At 32.6% G+C, this 20,991-nt stretch overlaps 1 protein-coding gene across 2 annotated transcripts in view; it reads left to right on the top strand.

Annotated features, from left to right (window-relative positions):
* Window positions 1-4,999: 4,999 nt before the first annotated feature.
* Window positions 5,000-20,991, top strand: part of LOC128997796 (zinc finger E-box-binding homeobox protein zag-1-like) — a 496,300-nt gene continuing 480,308 nt past the window's right edge. For both annotated transcript variants that reach the window (XM_054423508.1, XM_054423507.1), the window contains exon 1: window positions 5,000-5,540. In XM_054423508.1, the coding sequence (XP_054279483.1) occupies window positions 5,465-5,540 (76 nt within the window). In that variant the 5' untranslated portion in view covers window positions 5,000-5,464. The remainder of the gene's footprint in view (window positions 5,541-20,991) is intronic.

Below are 20,991 nucleotides of genomic sequence, written 5' to 3'. Positions count from 1 at the left end.
AATCTGGTATTAAATGGTAAATGGTATAATCTACAACCTACAATAGGTATATGTGTATTTCTGATCAGTTGAGATAAAAAATACTATCATGTAATAAAAATACCCTGCCGCAGCAAACCTGCAGACTAACCAAATTACCATTTGCCTGATTAGATGTTCACTAAAATATCTCCATTGAAATTTCATATCTATTTAACGAACATTCAATGAGATGATACCAGCTCGTTAATTTGCGTATTTTAATTGAAAATAAAACATATAGGATTGAAAACCAAAACAATAAATTGGAAACCTATTTCTGTACAAAAATGGAGTCAATAGTTTCCTAGTCAATATTATTTTTTTTTTTAGGAAAACAGTAATATTAAATTACCTAATACAAGAGGAGCCCGCTCTCCGCGTTCCTCTCTCCGCGCTCTGCTTACACGCCTAGCCGCTCTCCGTCCTCCGCCCCTGCTCTCTGTCCTCCGCTTTCCGCGCTCCTCTTCCGCGTCCAGAAAAACCTAGATTTAACAATTATTTTCCAAGTACAGTATGATCATGAAATAGTTAATAATTTGAACGTTTACAAGCCAACAATCAAAATTAGCTGGTTTTATAAACAAAGTTTAACACCCAGCTGATTAGATGCCAGCTGATTAAAAGATAACAAATAAAATAACAGATACTGTATTACATTTGGTTCAATGTTTAGATTCCCAAAACTCTGACCTTGGTGCAGTTTTGGCCTAATTTTTCGAACTTTTAATACAGCAATAAATTGGTTACATAATTTTAAATGACATGAAATGCGAAAGTTTTTTACGTAATTTGACGAAACATCACATTAGTGTTAATAGTTGTAACAGCGCTTTTAAGTTGTAAAGAAGTAATTTACAAACTTCTTTATTTATGTTATGTGAGACATACAACGGTGAAAATATGGTTGTATGTTAAAGGTGTTGCAATGATTTTGTAGTAAATTTAACGCTCTCTTCATTGGTATAGGTTATAATTATGTACGTGTATTGGTTTGATTTATATGCTCGTTTAAGTGAAGCTACTACAGGTAATTAAAAAAATTCACATAATCGGCCATTACAACTTAACAGGTGGGACTGAAAAATTTTTGTTTGACATTTTTTGTTCGTTTTAGTGAGTAGAATAACTGGTAAAAATTAACGCACTTAGTAGAAACTCGCCCTGTATATATATATACATTTTAAGGTCTTATTTTGAACGCTAATTGCGATAAAAATACGCAATTTAAATAGTTATATGTCACTTCTACTTCGGGTAACAGCCATTTTCAGATTTTCCAAATATGTTTAACATTGCCTAATAAAATATCTTATTTTCCAACTTTGAGGCTACATAATGATATTTTCAATGAAATTTTGTGCATATTCATTACATTTTATATATGAAAATGTATAGTATGGTACAGCTAAACCCATTTAAAAGTTTGTAAATTTAACTTAAATAACAAATTTTTAAAAATCAATAAAGAGGACGCTACATCTCTCTTAAGAATTTTTTTTATAAAGTCGTGTTAAAAACTGTTTAATAGTATAAATACCCCCACCGCAGCAAACCTGTAGACTAAGCGAATTTCTATTTGCCTAATTGGATTTACACTAAAATGCCTCCTTCACATTTATTCCCTATTTAAATAGAACTAGTGCACCTGTTGATCGAATTCGAGCAATTACAAAGTATTACAGGTGTTATTTCGAAATGAACAACAGTCATAATTTCCGATGAAAGAGTTAACTCAAAGATAATGTAATAAATCACTCCACTCCAGTTATTGAAACTGAAAACGAACTCACTCTGAAAACGAAAGCTCTTGTGGGTATCATGTGTTTACTATGAACAGCTGTAATTAATACAAATTAATCGTCTTTTTAAGTAAACGAAATCTTTTCTTCATAAGAAATACATTGGGATTTTGATAGCCTGTGGGGTGAAGCCCGACGATTTTTATTACAGAAATTGGTGATGTGCACACACAAAAAACTTATTTTGACACATCGTTTGTAAAATTCCGTCCATTATTAACGGAGAAGTAGTGTTTCGTAGAAATCACCTTCACGTATTATATATAAGGATTAGTTTAATGAGTACTTAGGTTTGCTGCAACAGGGGGGAATGATTTTTTCATCGTAAATCTTAATAGTTTAGTAAGAAATGAATGTATTTTCAAAATTCATCAAAATATGTTCATAAACAAGCAAACTATAACAGTTGACTTATTCTCCATAAGAATAACATGGAAATTTTAAATTTACAATTTTTTGGAATTTTCTCCAAAACCATTAGGTGCACAATAACGCCTCAATATACTAAATTATTTGTTTTTAAGCTCTACAAAATGGTTTGGAAATGAATTGTTACATTTTTTGTTTTTAGGTTCAAAAATTTGAAAAACCTATTTTTTACTTCATAAAACCCCTATAAACCCCAGTTCCCATAGTCCGATCATACTGGTTCGCGAACTCATTCAAATAAATGTAGGTTTACATGTTTATACCAAATTTCATCAAAATCGGATCATTTTGCTCGAGTTATTGTGATAAAGGACACACACATAATATAATTATATATTATATTAATTTGAACGGATGGTGTTTTTGGCCTCTAAAGGGGCCTCAAAACAAAGAAGTAAATCCGTCCCGGGTCCAGGTCTTACCATGAGTACTACGGTAATAGCTTATTTGCTATATGGGAAATTCTCTAAAAACATCTCCACATTTTAATCTTTAAAATGATATGCATTATGTTACACGTTATGTCAGCCTAAGGGGAGAAATATTGCGTTAAAAATAAAATTAATCATTCTTTCATTAACTGCACTCATTAATTACATTTAGTAAAAGATGTGTGCAAAAGGTATCTGTATAATTAAGAACTCCAGAAGTAAACTTATAAACTCTAATATTTTAGTACATATTGAATACCATAGTACATAGTCAAATGGCTTTAAATTATTGAATACCAGGTTAGTATAGAGTATTTTATAAATGCACAAGTCAGAAGTAATTACAATAATAAATAATAATTATTATATTTGCAATTTAAGTTATTTTAAGAATAAATTTTGAAATGCAAGGTAATTTTATTTTATTTAATTGAAAACAAACATATACATGGAAAAGCTGCACCTTAAGAATTTTAAATATATGGTTAAACTACCTGACTGCGTGTTCTTTAGTTTTCTTTATTGCTGCAATTGTAATCTTAAAGGAAAGGGTTCCTTTCAACTTTTGTACAACTACTGTCAACTATACAGCTTTCTCATTTCTTCATCACCGTAAACATCTAGTATACACTTCACTATTAAGGATTGTCTAAACAATGAACAACATATTAGGTAGGCATATTATCAGGGAATCTGGCTGCCCATGCAAAGGGTCTGCCTCCACCAAAAAATCCAGATAACTATAAGTCTCTTACCTCATTAGTGTAATGAAGAGGAGTTTGAAATTGTATACTTTATATTTAAGCGTGACCAAAATCTAAGTGATCCAAGACTGCAGGTAGGGTGTGCTGCTCAAACCTAGATAGGTTTGTCGATTAAGTTTGTCGAATAAATATATGCCCCATTAAATAAATTGTTTGTAAAATAATATGCTTGGGCAGTATATGCATCAATAACATGCATCATGCCTAACCTGTATTAGAGATTCTTAAGGTACAGCTTATTCATGATTTTTGAATGTTTCCAATAGAAAATGTATAAGATCTACCTTGTATTTGAACAAATTTTCGGTAAAAATAATCTAAATTACATATGATCAGCATCTTCATAATCATAACTAACGTGTGTATTTACTATGTACTTTTAAGTGGCATTCAAAGCACTACAACTAGTTTGGGCTTATAAAGTCAATGGCTGTACTATACTACAGTATTAAGTTTACTTGGGGTATACTTATACAGATACCGTTTGCACACAACTTTCACTAAATGCGTTCTTGTGCAGTTAATAAAAGAATTATTACTTTTATGTTTAACGCAATATTTATTCCCTTAGGATGATATAACGTGTCACATGTTGCATATCATTTTAAAGCTTAAAATGTGGATATGTTTTTTATACTAGTTTACAGTTTTTAACACGACTTTATAAAAACAAATTCTTAAGAGAGTTGTAGCACCCTTTTAATGATTTTCAAAATTTTTAACGAAAAATCCAAAATTTCATTGAAAATATCATTATGTAGGCTAAAAGTTGATAAATATAAGATTTTATTAGGCAATATCAAGAAATTTGGAAAAATCTAAAAACGGCTGTTACCGGAAGTAGAAGTGAGATATAACTATCCAAATTGCGTATTTTTATCGCAATTTGCGTGCATAATAATACCTTAAAATATTTGACACTAACTATATTTTATATATATGAATTTAATCGGATGGTATTTTTACCTCAATCGAAAAAAGTTAACCGGTCTCGGATCCAGGTCTTGCCATGAGACCTATGGCAATAGCTTATTCCCTAAATTGTAAACTTACATGTAACAAAATTGTTTTTCTCCAAAATAGAATTTGCGAAGGTATTTTTTTCACACAACCCCATACATAAGTCAAAGATGTACGAGACAGCAAGAATATAATTGATAAGCCGAAATAACTCCGTGTTTTTTTGTAACTGTGAGATATTCCTTCATCGAAAAATAAATAAAACCATTATAGAATTCTCTAGAAGTTAACAGGGACATGTCAATAGGTGATTTTACTTTTTAGTTAAAATGGAAATGCTGTAAGAGACAAGCGCAAGAGTGAGAAGAGACTGGCCCAAAAACCCACTTTGCCTTCTGTCAAACATATATTCAGCCTGTCAGCGTTTACGACAAACTACAACAATAAAACTACGAGCGCTTCACTAGCCGCGGTAAAAGCGCCATTAATAAAACCTAACAATGGTGGTCATGGACAACAATGGTAAGCGCGCGCAGCTCGCCTGATGCTGCTATCTAGCGTCGAACGGCACAAACATTCAGTCCGTGAACACATCTTCGTGCGTCGACACTACGTCTGTTCCCCTCTGTCTTTCCCCCTTTTCCCCCACTTTTCCTCCGTATTCCACGCACGTTATTTATTGTTTCGATTGTTTCGCGTTTCATCTTCGGACAGTGAAACAAAATAGTGTACAATTTTACTTCGCTTTAAACATTGTTGACACTCGAAATATTTGTTTGGTAGTTAGTTACTTTCCGGCCCCTCTCTAGTCTACAACCAAAACTTAATGTAACTTTTTTTTAGTTAAGGATTAGATAGATAAGTAAATAGTTAACAGTTTTTGCTAGTGTTTGGGTGTTTTCCCGTGTGATGCAGTCGTTTTGTGAGTTTTGTACAATTACACAACTTTGACTTTCCCGCTAATGTGTTTGTAAGCTGTATGCCCGCTCGATCCAAGAAAGCTTGATGGGAGGTGCTGTGCTTTTGGAAAAGTGTTTCTTTTGGATGATCTTAGTTGGAAATGTCTTCTTTAGTGGAGTTTTCGCCGATGGCCAACAGAGGGAGAAGAAAGCAAGCGAAACCTCAACGGAAAAACGGTGAGAATTTGAAACTTGTCACAAACACTTATTGATGGACATAATGTTCGCCAATACTGTCGTATATTATCCAGTACCAAACTACTTCTCACTTTTATCAGGCAGAGTGGATCCGGCCAACAAGATTTGTTGTTTTCTTGTTTAAAGGCCAGATCTTCGAGTCGACTCATGATGCCAACATAATACTCAATGTTTTAATTTGTTAGCTATAGTTTTTTTCAAATTTACGTCCGTAGTTTTGTAAATCAGTCATACCCCCGCTAAACAACAAAACAAACGCCAAACCCGACAACAATCGTTTTTTGTAAAAATAAGTGCGCAATAGTTACTATAATAAGCAATATTGTTTTGATAAAAACATTTATGAAAGTTAAAATAGGTTTGTTTTCCATATTAACAACTATTACAATGTATATTGTCGTAAGTTATGGTAACTTCCTCTCCTGGGTGGACCGTGTGTTGAGGTTAAGATCACTTGAATGCGCATTGTTAACATTAAAGTTCATCCAGTGCAAAACTAAATTTAAACATAGAAAATATACAAGTAAATCAATAACTCAAACTACACAAGCCTCAGAACTATAACGAAAGAAAATGTAACTTAAAATCAAAAGGGAACGTAGTGCAATGTTTATATTAAGGTCCGACCGGCTTAAATGGTCGATTCAGCTAAATGTTAAACTTACAGTACTGTATTTTGTGTCCTGTATGCATACAATCCTACTAGTAAACAGTATTGCAGAATCTAGATACCTAGATTCTGACTAGGTTCTGTTCATTACTTGTATGAACAGAACAATGTCTTCTTTACACATACATCCTTTGTCGAAGTGTTTTTTTTATCGAATATCATTTTCATAGATGATATTTAAATAAATTCATGAAGGGTGTTAATTATGTCACAGAATAGAATATATTTGATATGCCGTTGATATAATGCCTACTACTAGCTCGACGTGGAAATGTTCGGTTGTAAGCTTGGTCGAATCGACACCTGTGCGCTACTTACTAAAGTTTACAAGTGATTTGTAGTTTTTAGTTTTTGCAGACATTGATTACAACTAATACTATGTTATTTTTTCATACTACACTTACACTACATTGGATATTGAAAAACTATAGGCTACCGGTACCAACAATTTAAAATACAATACAAAATGTATAAAATTTGGTGACTATTTGGGACTAAACTGGTAAATTAAAATAAACAAGATAAATTAAACCAATTATTAGAACAGTGCAAAAGTGATAAATAACACTAATTTAGGAGCGCAAATTCAGTATTTCAATTTATTATTTTTTGATTGACCTAGTTATTAGTTTTTGATATTTGATAGTTGTAGTTGTAAATAATTGTGAAAATAATCATACTTTGTTCAGATAACAAATTATGCTAGTACATGTTTAAACTCAGGGTATGCAACTGGGACTATAAGGCATATGTCTTATAGATATTCAAACAAGTGCATTTTAATATCTTAACTAATTTTATAACTATGTATAATTTGTATGACTTATTTTTTTAAATTTTAAATAATTTCAATAAATACCTAAATACTGAATTTAGTGCCTCTTATTTTTTGTGCATTATTAATTATTATTTCATGATAAAGTTGTTTAGTTCTGTTATGTTGGTACAATTATCTACGCACCCGTGATAATGTTTTCATAAATTAACACAAATATACGCAGGGGAATTTAATTCTTGGTCATCTTTGATTTAAATGAAATGCTGTCTCTATGATGTTTAACCTCACACATATTCGGTTGTGTTAGATTAGGTTCTGCTAGGTTTTAGATTTTTCCATCGATAGCAGTAGACAACCCATCAAAGTTAAAGCTAAAGTTGTCGTCAGTTTTGAATTAAAAATGGACATAGTTGAAGTGAGCTACCGACAGATTGTGATGATGTAAATTACTGCTTTCTGGTGGATGTGAAGGCTTTTAACCAAGTCAAATGTATTACAAGCTATAGCATCTGTCATGTATTTTTAAGTAAAGGCACTATACGTATTCGGTCAAAAATACGAATTTAATACGAATTTATTATGGCTAACAGGTTAACGTTATCATGTCTTTATGAGCGATTACCAATAAAAATGGGTACTGTATAGTTAAGCAAGTAAAAAGTCAACTTATTAAATACTTTTTATTGGAAAATTTAATTGTGTTTAACAAGTGATTAAATATGGTATGAATGTTAAGTAAGATGACCAAATTTGTATATATGTACAAAATTATTTATGTATGTACGAGATTCCTGATCGTTGGTACTAAACACTTATTGAGATGTACATAAAGTTAAAAATCGCAATAACATTATGGGTTATTTTATAAAAGTGTATTGATTTTATATCTTCATCACAATTACCACATAGGGATGCTACTAAGGCGTTCTTTTACTCAAATAAAAATAAAATATGAGTGAGATGTGTTATGTGCTTTTTTTCTGAATAAAATCTGATATTTCTTTAACCAAGACTATTTATTAAAAGTGCGGACAGCTGCGGCAAGTTTTAGCGAATTTCCCATATAGGGAATAAGCTATTACCGTAGTACTCATGGTAAGTCCTGGACGCGGGACCGATTTTTTTTTCGTTTCGAGGTCCCTAGAGGCCAAAAACACCATCCGTTCAAATTCATATATATATATGTGTCCGTTAGCACGATAACTCGAGCAAAAATGATCCGATTTTGATGAAATTCGGTACAAACGTGTAAACCTACGTTTATTCGAACGAGTTCGCGATCCAGCATGATCGGACCATGGGAACGGGGGTTTACAGGGGCAAAGTTTTATGGGGTAAAAATAGGTTTTTCGCATTTTTGACCCAAAAAACATAAAATTTAGCAATTTCTTTCCAAACCATTTTGTAGAGCTTAAAAAAACAAATAATTTAGTATATTGAAGCGTTATTATGCGCCTAATGGTTACGGAGAAAATTCCATGTTATTCTTATGGAGAATAAGTAAACTGTTGTAGTTTGCTTGTTTATGAACATATTTTGATCAAATTTGAAAAATGTTTTTATTTCTTACTAACTATTAACATAAAAAAAACAGTTTTACCTCCCTGATGCAGCAAACCTAAGTACTTGTTAAACTAATTCTATTTAAATCGGGAATAAATGTTATGTTTTTAAGTAGACATTTCAGTGTAAATCAAATGGAAATTCGCTTAGTCTGCAGGTTTGCTGCGGCGGGGGTATTATTTCAAAATGCAATTGACTGTCCTCAAAACCGCTTCGGCGACCTTCTGATCACTCGAGCACTACAACTTTAGAAATGCACTTTTGATTGGATTATTTTTAGTGATTATAAGCGTTCTTTATTTAAACAAAATATTTCTTGCAACAGTTCTCACATAACACCATAAACCAGTCGGCTTACAGTATCGCTTTAATTCTAGATGTTTGGTAGGAACAAGTTATTCCCAACTCTCAATATTTGTTACTGAATGAAACGCTGTGATTCAACTAATGCATTGTTGTAAATATACTTGCTGCAACTAATTTGTACATCCTGATTTGCACGAAGCGTATTGTACCAATTACTGTACCATAGTTTACCTCTGTGGTAAATGGAAGAAATGTATTCTGATCCTCAAAACTTAAACCTCCTACGACTATGTTTTCATAGTAACTATTCTTGCTTAACCGATAGCATACAGACTATAACAACACCTCCATGACGATCATCACAAGTACTGACGTTTGCGAATCTTAAGGAATCTTTTAGTTAAAAATCTCATATTGTGTAAACGATCATAACTATTCAAATGTTTTGCACAAATCTTGTAGAAATAAGATCACACAATAAATTATGACGTGTAAAATCTCTTACAGTCGTCCTTCCTACCGCATAGATAATCTACCGAACAGTCGGTCTTTTCCTCCTCCCACATCCCCCCTTGGGACAAAAGGTAGGGCAGGAGCTAGGGGAGCGGAAGGGGGAACGGTAGTTAAAAACGACACGACTACAATGAAACGCAAGTGTAAACAGGGTGTGCGGGACTACGGGCGACGGACGACGGCCGACGGGTGATGGGTGATCGATAATAGAGAGCGGAGCGAGCGAAACAAGAACACATGTTAAAGATGGCCGCCACCACATGTCTCAGACCTTGGGCTAGTGATGTCTCGTACGTTCAGCTACATATACGGCTAAACAGAAGCGGAGCACTAACACACCTGTCGTATAAGGGATGAGAGTGATCCACAGATAAAGGGTCTTTCCCGGGAAGTGATGATAGGAGTGCAAAGCAAGAAATTCAATGTTTTAAAATTTAGTTGAAGAATCAAACTAGCCTACAATCATAAGGTTTTTTACCGTGTCAAAAACAACTTACATAAAGTAATTTGGTACAACCAATACAGTATCAACAATCAATGGACTAAACGTCTTGTATGCCTTAAAAGGTATACTTGCAACACAGTTCTAAACCTATTAACAGATACATTATAAACACTTATTAAAAATATTTACACTGAAACATTCAAACTAATTTTGTGTAAGGCTTAGCCCCCTAAAATTCTCCGTTAGATCCTACTTGTTTTTTTTTTTAATAGTGAATGTGACTATAACTTTTAACATGAAACAGATGGAGATCATCTTTGACTACACAAACAAATATAGAGATATAAACTTTAACAACAAAGAGAATTTCTTCTGATATGAAGAAAGGTTTGAGCCTTAGACCAAGATTTACAAATTACACGTACAAACTTATTGTCATCTCAAAACCCTTTTATGGCTATTACCCCGGAGGTTAATCCCATGTAGTTTTATCCTGCGAAATAGTATATTACGTTACTAGTCCTGAAAATAAGTGTTTACCGGACGAGTGTGGTCGTTCCCGTGAGAGACGAAGTCGAGTACGGGATTACCATACGAGTCCGGTACACACATTTTGGACGAGTTCGTACGATAGTTTACGCCATACTACTAAATATGTACAACTCCTTATATATTTCCACCAATTAAAGGACTAAAAATCACTAGTCATAACCTCTAAGAGAGGTTATGTTTTTGTTTATAATCACTCATTGCCACCTAAATACAGTATAATCAGCTGATTGGTGTCCGGTAAAACTCATTACAGTACAGTAGTACGCAATGAAACCCCATTTGAATAAGCTGGCGGCAAACAGCTGTTTTCTGGGAAGTTCGTCAAAATAGTGTAGTGTGGCGTAAAAGCAATTACAACGATCTCATTTTATTTCTGCATACACCTTTGACACACATTTTAGCATTGTGATTTCTTCTCACTGAATAAATATTTTTTTACAATTTTATTTTAAGCAATTTGAGTCAGTGCTTGATTCCTAGGTTTTGAGATACTGTATCAGAATTATTGAAATTTATCGGAAGCTATGCCTCCTCTTTACCCTCCGTATTTCATGTGATTTCATTCCCTCCCTATATACAATGTTGAGCTTAACACAACTAACTAGCAGTAAAACGATATGCTGCATCAGTATTTGCTTGGGATTGTTTCCTTACAATACAAGATTAGAAACTTTAAATTTTCGGAGTGAGGTTCAGGAGCCTTTCACTGAGTTCCCTTAGAAATTGACCCCTGATTATTCATATTTTAAACTTAAACGTCAATGTTCTTCCGTGTTTTTGTTTTAAAGCAAATCAAATTACGTTCCTATAGGCACTGTTTAAGGTCAAAACTAGCTCATATTTGTGTATATACCTGTTTCTTTTATTTCTTTGTCGATCAGCTGATATGAATTTTTGCATTGTTGTCTATGAGATTTAGTCTTATTCATTGTGGATAAAACACAACAAGGCGTTTTCACAAGCTCAAAGCGTATGTATGGTAGAAAATTACATCCAAAATAAATAATATTTTTTTTTGCCATGAAAGGCTTGAAATACGATTTTAGGTGTTATTCCAGTTGGGATTAAAATAAATCAGTCTATTTTTTTGTAGGAAACCGGATCTGTAAGAAGAAAAAAAACACAGGCGTACATTACATTTTATTTGACGTTGTTAAAACGAGTCTTATTAACAACAATTTTCCTATAACACCAAACTATATAGGCAACAATGCACATCAGCTGAGTATAATAAGAAATGTTTCGAGCTATTTTCGAAATTGCCACAAAATACTTAAAATAATAAAAACAAAGTGATAATGTACTACAAAGTTAATAAGTTGACACATGGTTTCTCTCAGCATAAAATGTATTAGCGTTGAGGGGGTCATAATCTGTCACCACTTTGTTTTTGTTAAATATATTTTTTTATTAATTAGGGGTTTCCAATAAAAAATATGTTAATCTCTGCACTGATAATGCTCTCCATCGATGTATAATATCTCTCTTGTAGAAAAATGTAGAGTATTATACATCGACGAGGCTCTCTTGTTTATTATAAATTAGTTGTTTGTTTTTTATTCTCAAAGTTTTTACGTTTTATTTTAACTATTTTGATGGAAATATAGATGCTTAACAATTGGAAATATTACGTTGCTTTAAATCTACCACAATTTTTCGGAAACCGTTTTAGTAGAGTATGAGGGACTAAATACTTTCTTCAGAATATAACGTCTTATTAAGTTTACGGAAAGTAAATAAAAATACGTCTAATAACAATTGAAACCATTATTTACACACAATAAAACTAAATATGTAAACTTGATAAGAGCAGGTGATCGGTTTCGATTGGACACTCCAATCATCATCACGCCCAATAGGCATATTTATTTATCATCCTTTAACATGCATTTACTGTCTTGTTAAATCAGAATAAGGGTAAAAATATTATTAAAATGTTTATAAATTTATTTTTATTTATTTTTCGTAATAGGAACTATATCAGTATAACTATCTGTACTAGTGCAATCTGTACCTGCTCCCTGCTATTTGGAATATTTACTTATTTCATCCTAAAAAAAAACAACAAAATAATAGTGTACTAGCACTCAACAAAAACTGCAAACGTAATATTGTATTAAAGTGGATAGTCAGATATGTTGATAAAATGTTCAAGTATAAATTAATTGATGAATTTGTTGATTAAATGCAATTTTATCTTGGAGAGAATTAACACAAACATATCTCACCACCCAACGAAAATGAGTCGTTACTGATTTAACATCACTACAAATGCACCTTATCACATTCCCCGTAGCAGCAAACCTAAGTTCTCGTTAACATAATTTGATTTAAATGGGGAATGAGTTTGACATAGTTATGGAAATATTTAAATAAAAATCCAATTAAGCAAAAGGAAATTCTCTAGTGTGCAGGTTTGCTGAAGCGAGGTATTTCGTTCACAGGAAGTCCAGAAACGTCATAATCTCACGTCATAACCTCATAATGATCTGAGTAACCTGTATTTGTAATTTTGGTTTTGTAAAATGTAGCAACATTGCCGCCTTTATCAACGGCGAGCCAGCCATTGCGTTATTACACACAATTGCTTTACCGTATGACTCATCTACGGAAATTGAGCAAACTTTAGAATGAATAGTTATGTGATGTTGACATGTGGTTTGCAAGATTTTGTTATGAGTATGAAATAAACTTGTCACACTACTGATCCTTCTTAAGAGTCTTCATGAGTGGTAGCCATATTGGATTTCAGTTCCACAAAAGCAAGGTTAAATTTGATAGAAAATACCATAGTTTGACGCAGCATGCCGTTGTTATTTATAAAGATATAGGTTTGAAAATTTATGATTAGGTTTATAACATAGAACACTCGGAATGAGGAAATGATATTTGTTTTTGTCTTTTCTTAATAAATTATTTAATTAAAGGCTTAATTAATTATCATTAACTTATTAAGTGGCTGGGGAAATGACAAAACTGAAATCCTCATTCCCTAGAGGACCACTAAACCTTAATTTTTACACCTCAAACATTATTTTATCACAAGAGGTTTTTAAAACTTCTGTTTCAAAGTTAACATTGCTCTTATGGGACTAAAACCCAATATGGCTACCACTGATGAAGACTCTTAATTATACAGTTAAAACCACTTTTATAAATGAATGTTAAATAAATAGTATTTTTCTCAGGAACAACTCAATAGTTATAATTTATTCTTATGCAGCTAGTATGCTACTTAGGGATATCCCTAAGTATTATGGCTAAATCATTTTATCATTATTTTATAAGAACCCCTTTTTCCGCATTTGTTTTACATTAAAATATTTGTTTGATTGGTAATACTAGAAGTTTAAAATCCACTGTAGCATATTGGGTAGTGCTAATATAAAAACTCTATTAAAATTTAAATAAGATAGCTTTAAATTTTAACTATGTAAAAGCCTTAATTAAATATGTAACTTTGCATGAAAAGGTTACATATAAGAAAAATAGGCCTACCCCCGCCCCAGCAAACCTGCAGGCTAAGCGAATTTCCATTTGCCTGATTGTATTTACACTAAAATGTCTCCTTAAAAATATCACCTTTATTCCCTATTTAAATAGAATTTTAACAAGTACTTAGGTTTGTTGCAACAGGAAGGGTAAAAGTGTTTTTTTTTGTAAAATTTTAATAGTTAGTAAGAAATAAAAAACAGTTTCCAAATTTGATTAAAATATGTTCATAAACAAGTAAACTACAACAGTTTACTTATTCTCCACAAGAATAACATAGGAATTTTTTTTTAATTTTCTCCGTAACCATTAGGCGCATAATAACGCTTTAATATACTAAATTATTTGTTTTATAAGCTCTAAAGAAATTGCTAAATTTTATGTTTGTCGGGTAAAAAATGGGAAAAACCAATTTTTACCCCATAAAACCCCCCATAAACCCCCATTCCCATAGTCCGATCATGCTGGTTCGCGAACTCGTTCGAATAAATGTAGGTTTACACGTTTATACCAAATTTCATCATAATTGGACCATTTTTGCTCAAGTTATCGTGCTAACGGACACATTATATATATATATATATATATATATATATATATACTGTATACAGGGTGATTGGTACTCAGTGTGACAAAAATTTTTTGGTGTAAGTACAAAGTAAATGAAGTGTGATGATGCATATAAAATGTTCCAAGTCTAAAAATTTGCTTTCCAAAAAATTATTTTATGTTTTTCAAAAATAACCATGCTTTTAAACTTAATACAGCGATTTCTCAATTACCTGTAAATGGATTTGAGTAGATAATGTCATTTTCGTGTTCTACATTAAATTTTGAACAACAATAATAGAAAATGACGGAGGATCAGTTGTAAAACTCCATTGTAAATAGATTCAAAGATAAAACTTAATATGTTTGATAAAAAAAAAACAATGGTCTATTGCATTTTTTACACCCTGTATACAAGAACGTGTCGGAATATGTTAAAAACTGCGCCATTTTATAAGCTTTCCAACCATATGCTACACCATTGAGCTTTATGTCTGCTTATGTACGCTTTAGTGGTTTGAAGACTACAAAACATGGTGTCTTCAACATTTAAAACATAGAAAGTCGGCATGTATTAAGCAAAAGTCGTATTTTTGTTTCAGCTTGAACAGTAAAAACAGTAAAGTTCCCTGTTTTCTGGTATTCAAACCACTAAAACAAACAAAAAAATATCTAAACCTCAATAGTGTAGCATATGGTTGGAAAGCTTATAAAATGGCGCAGATTTTAACATATTCCGACACTTTCTTGTATACAGGGTGTAAAAAATGCAATAGACTATTGTTTTTTAAATTGTTATCAAACATCTTAATTTTTATCTTTGAATATATTTAAAATGGGGTTTTTATAATTGAGAAATCGCTGTATTACATGTAAGTTCAAAAGTTTTTTGAGAAGCTAATTTTTAGACTTGGAAAGTTTGATAAAAAATTTTTGTCACACTGAGTACCAATCACCCTGTATATATATATATTTATATATATATATGAATTTGAACGGATGGTGTTTTTTTGCCTCTAGGGACCTCAAAACGAAAAATAGGTCGGTCCCGGGTCCAGGTCTTACCATGAGTACTACGGTAATGGCGTATTCCCTATATGGGAAATTCGCTTAAAAAACTAATAAATGGCTTACTGTAGTGAGCCGGCTTGCTGCGGTGGAGCCCTAAAACGCGGAGTTCAGGAATAATTTCTTTGTAGGTAATGAATTATTTTAACCATACTAAAAATGAGTTATATTTTCTACATAGGAGATTTTAATCCAACACATAAGACTATAAGCGTAAATATGCTTCTTTATAGTCCCCACTTACTCCCCCACCACTATTATTTCAAATACTGCGACCTTTAGGGAAATTTTTATCAAGACATTCAATACAAATCGTAATCACAGTTAAAATAGTAATTAAATCTGGTCTAAAACGTCGAATACTGGAGTAATCTTAAATAAATTCTTAATCGAGGATTTCAATGCATTTTTATTACAGTAAAATTATAAATGAATAATTGTAGTAATAGCAACTGACGATTTGAAATAAATACTGGGGAATTATCAGTCCCAGATTGCTAGGATAGGGAAACAATCATTCTTTATCTTAAAATATAAATGATTATGGTAACATAATACCCCCGCCGCAGCAAACCTGCAGACTAAGCGAATTTCCATTTGCCCTCGGGGTTTACACTAAAAAGTCTCCTTAAAAATATCACATTCATTCCCTATTTAAATAGCATTAGTTTTACGAGTACTTAGGTTTGCTGTAACAGGGAGGGTAAAAAGGTGATTTTTTGTAAAATGTAATAGATTAGTATGAAGTTAATGCATTTTCCAAATTTGATCAAAATATGCTCATAAACAAGCAAACTACAACAGTAAGTTCCAAAATTTTATGTTTTTAGGGTCAAAAATGGGAAAACCCAATTTTTACCCCGTAAAACCCCCCATACACCCATGTTCCCATAGTCCGATCATGCTGGTTCGCGAAATTGTTCGAATAAACGCAGGTTTACACGTTTGTACCAAATTTCGTCAAAATCGAGTTATCGCTAACGGCCACATATATAAATATTAAATAAATATTTAATATTATATAAATATCCCCTCTAAACCTCAAACAAAAAACTCCCTCCTCACCCCCCTCAACCTCCTCAACGTTTTAAAACTCCGTCCTGTTACCTGAAAACGAAAATGTAAATTGGTCCCTGGTCCAGGTCTTACCATGAGTACTACGGTAAATGTTTATTCCCTATATGGGAAATTCACCAAAACCAAACACTACCGTTAAAATTGTAAAGTTTGTTCATTGGTTTTGGAAACAGATAACAGTTGTCATTACTTTTTAATTATATACATATATTAGCACACAACATGTGTAGACATCTTGTAAATCTTCAGTAATTAGTAAAAAGTATTTCCATTAAATTTAAAATATTGAACAACTTTTAGTGAGGTAGATGGTAATTTATGTAATTGAATGTTAAAATATAAATTTATTACTACATTTGTTGACTAACTGCTATTTTATCTGAGCATTTTATCTGCAATTTTATTTTATTAACAAAAAATATTCCATCACCCATCAAACAAATATAAACAACAAATGTAACATCAACAACAAATATAACATCAACAACAAATATAAACAAATAATTATAAACAGGTTTTTTAGTATATTGCATATAGTAGAGATGCACGTTATATAAAATAACAGGTTGAATAACAGAGTTGCCGCGCGATAACTGTTGTCAGGTCATCCTGTTGCGGTGATCTCCCTGTTATTAAAATAACGCTTTCTTCGAGTTTCATTGCGACAATGCCACGGCAGCCGGCAGCGGGAAGATCCGCAGAACAGAACGCAGGCCGCGCCGTTTTGAAAAACTATAATAGTTTTGACGAAAGCGTCGACAACTAGATAGATACGGTAGATAGTTGTTGTGTGGCAGTGGGACTTGAAATAACCGAATCAAACTCGTCGCCGCAACTTACACATGTTATGTTACGTTAAACTAAACAGGCGCTGTGTATGTTGCGCTGTGGAGTGTGGGAATGGTACGTAGGTCGGAAGTCTCACAGGAAGTATACGTATTGTTTGCTATCAAACCTGATTTATTTTATGCGTTTTCACATTAGTTCTCAGCTGAATCTCAGGTACTAAAATCCGTTATTTTTGTAAAATAATGAGCAAATGTAGCAGCAGTACACTTATGACTTGTTTTGATTTTAAATATAAAAAAAATGTATAAAAAAGTGTTGTGTTTTATTTTAGTAAACTACAAACATTCAGTTAATGAAGAGTGAAATCATAGTTTAATGTTAAACTATTAATAACATAAGTTTCAAAACGGTAGAAAATGCTTTGAGAAATAAAAATAAGTGGATACTGGAAATTATATTAATATATTTACATGTTGTAATTATCGTCATTATTTTTACTTAAATTATGGCTTTTTCCAATTATTATTATGATGTGAAAATTAGGACAGTAATTCTATCACTTTAATTTAGCCGTTCCAATAGCTAAAATACCTACTAAAATTAAGTTTAGCAAATATCTAATTTATTTGTAGATACTGTACTACATTAAATGCTTTAACTTTAACTACATTTAAAATCAATTCGATAGATTCTATACAATCTTAACAATATGAAATAAAAAACAAGACAATGTTCTATGACGTCCAACACATTTAAAAAACGCAACAGCCGTAGAAAACGGATTCTGGACAACGAATACTCGGCAACGTTGCTGAAATAACAGGATGCGGCAACCTGTTATTGGCGGGCGAAAACCGTTGCCGTTGCGTTGCTGGGAAACAACGATAACTATCTGAAAATATGAAGAGTAGAGATTGTAAATGGATTTAAAAAATGTATCTATTGCAAAAAAATCAAACTGACAAAACAGCTGTTCTTTAGAAATTTTAAATAATTCTGATACGTCAAAAAGAGGATTAACAAACTTTTAATTAATTCACCAACATTAAAACATACATTTATACCCTTTTTCTTAACACTTAGTTCATACAGTTTTATCAAATATTCCTTAATTAAATTAAGTAAAGCATTTCAAATAGGAGGAGAAATAGTAAACATAGAAAATGGAAAAGTTGTAGGAAATGTTTAACTCTAAATATTGTAATTGTGCCATATATTTTAGAAATATAATAGAGTATAAAAAGTGTTTTATTGATGTAAATACGTATTGACACCGTGTATTTTCTACCTACATAAAAAATAATAACCATACCGTCTGTTATATGGTTAACATTTTGTGAAAGAAAACATTTTAAATATACTTGAATCACACTTTAAGCATGACCTTATTAAAAAAGATCAACTTTATTTCACTATAAAAATATTACACAGTACTACAAACTAAATTTAAGAAAATATTACAAGTTATGAAAACACAGGGTGTTTTTTTACGCAACACAAATAAACCCAGCTCATAATATGATTGAATCTCAGTTTGCTTTACTGTATTTCATCGACGATCAGCTAATATAAATCGTTAAAGTTATCTATGTGGTTTAGTGTTATTGGTAATTTAATTTAAATAAGACGTAATATGGGGGTTTCGCATGTTGAAATTGATATTGCGAAAACGCCATGTTGAGACTTATTCACAATAAATTCCTAATAACACAAAGCGGGGTTTACACTAGCATGTAGCGCTTGCGCAAGTTTTACTTGCATGGTCATGCAAGCTGTACTTGCATGCAAGTTAAGGTTTACACTACGCCTACCTTGCCTCAATTCCAGTCAGTGCAGTTCTACATGTGATGCGGAATGTCGGATTTTATAGAGGACGTTCGGGCTGTAGTGAGAGATGCAGTGTGTTACGTAATGAGCTTTTTGAAGAAGCAAAAGAAGTACTTTTAAAAATAAAGAGAACAAAAGGTCATGTTGGGAAAGAAAATGAGTATCAAGAAGGGTATCAGCCATGACAACTCAATAACCACTACAACTATGACAAATACACAAATTAACCTTAAACTCAAATGTACAGACACACCGGCACACGACTAAACACTCTCTTCACTTGCTTACAAGTAGGAGTGGTCTGCAAGTCACGTGTTTACACAGGCGAGTGGAGCAGGCGTGCAAGTGGAACCTTTTACTATTAATACAACAACTAGACATTCCATCCCAATGTTAAAGTTGTAGCCAGGTTTTTAATAAAATTTGTCTTAGTTGATGTGAGCCACCTACAGATTGCGCTGATCTAAATTACTGATTTCTGCCGATTACATGATGGTTTTTACCAAGTCAAACTGATAAAATGACTTATTATGAGCTATAGCAACTGTTGTGACCCAGTAACTATGTCAGTAAAAAAATAAGGTACAAAATAGAGTTTTGGACACTAGCGCAATCTGTGACTGGCTCACACAACTACATTCTTTTTTAGTAAAAAATTGGCAACAGCTGATTCATATAGATGGGATGTCTTCTTCTGTATCTAGTAGTCAATGGTGGAACTTACGCGAATGTTGTTACTTGCGCAAGTTATATTTGTCAAACAAATATTACTTGCGCAAGTAAAAAATTCATGCAAGTCAGCCTTGCAAGTTTAACTTTCGTGCATGTTAGTGTTTACATTTGCAAGTTGTTATGCAAGTAGGATGCAAGTAAAACTTGTGCAAGCGCTACATGCTAGTGTAAACCCCGCTTACTCATATAACTACGCAACAATGAATATCTGATTGGCAATGAAATAAAGAATACAGGGATACCAAAATGTGAGCATGTTTTGACTTATGGTACCTGTAATATAATTTGGGTTGCGTTAAAAACGCCCTGTACAATCAGAACATACTTTAGCTAAAACATAAGTTCTCTTTCTAACAACTAATAATTAAATATAAAAATAACAATTAAATCTATTTAGCAAATGCTTGGTGACCAACAGTATAAACAAACGAATTATTTTAGGAAATCAGTTCATATCACATTGCTTTTTCCCATTCCCCCCTTGAGATCACAATCATTTAAATTATAGTAATTAACTTAGAATATCGAGTCCCACATTTATCTCACGCCACTTTACGAACCCTACCGCCTATCTTTGATGTTTAATGTATACATTATTTCCATCAAATGTAATTTAATAAGTGACTTATAACTTTTCTTCGTGATCAGAGTAGGGATCAATAAATTAATACAAACTCATTTTGAAAACGTCGAGAGGATAGCAAAATCTGTTAACACCTCGACTGGCACTGATACATTGTATGTTATTTGTAGGGCGGATATCGTAAGGCGAGGGAGTGTGTTTACTCTACTGCTAGGGGTTGGTGAGGGGGCGAGGAGAGATTACTCGAAAAGTGCCAGCTAATGAGAATGTTATAGTGGCATCGATTGGGGCCCTAGCCCTTAGCCTACTTGCGACAAAGCGTCAAGGGAACGTCCCTTCCGGAGACGTCTGACTCGACCCACGACTTGGGATCACCGCTGTTCGATAGGATTGATTGAAATGTATTTCTAATGGAATGGAAATAGACCTGGACTTACCAAAGTGTTTTGCAGAGAACACATTTTTAATAGGATTAATTGTGGTTCG

Source organism: Macrosteles quadrilineatus, unplaced genomic scaffold (genome assembly GCF_028750875.1).
Source record: "Macrosteles quadrilineatus isolate MER2022 unplaced genomic scaffold, UCM_ALF_1.0 Scaffold_7__1_contigs__length_78375512, whole genome shotgun sequence".
Taxonomy (NCBI): domain Eukaryota; kingdom Metazoa; phylum Arthropoda; class Insecta; order Hemiptera; family Cicadellidae; genus Macrosteles; species Macrosteles quadrilineatus.
Note: the sequence above shows the minus strand (reverse complement) of the source record. Positions and strands in the feature narration are given on the sequence as shown.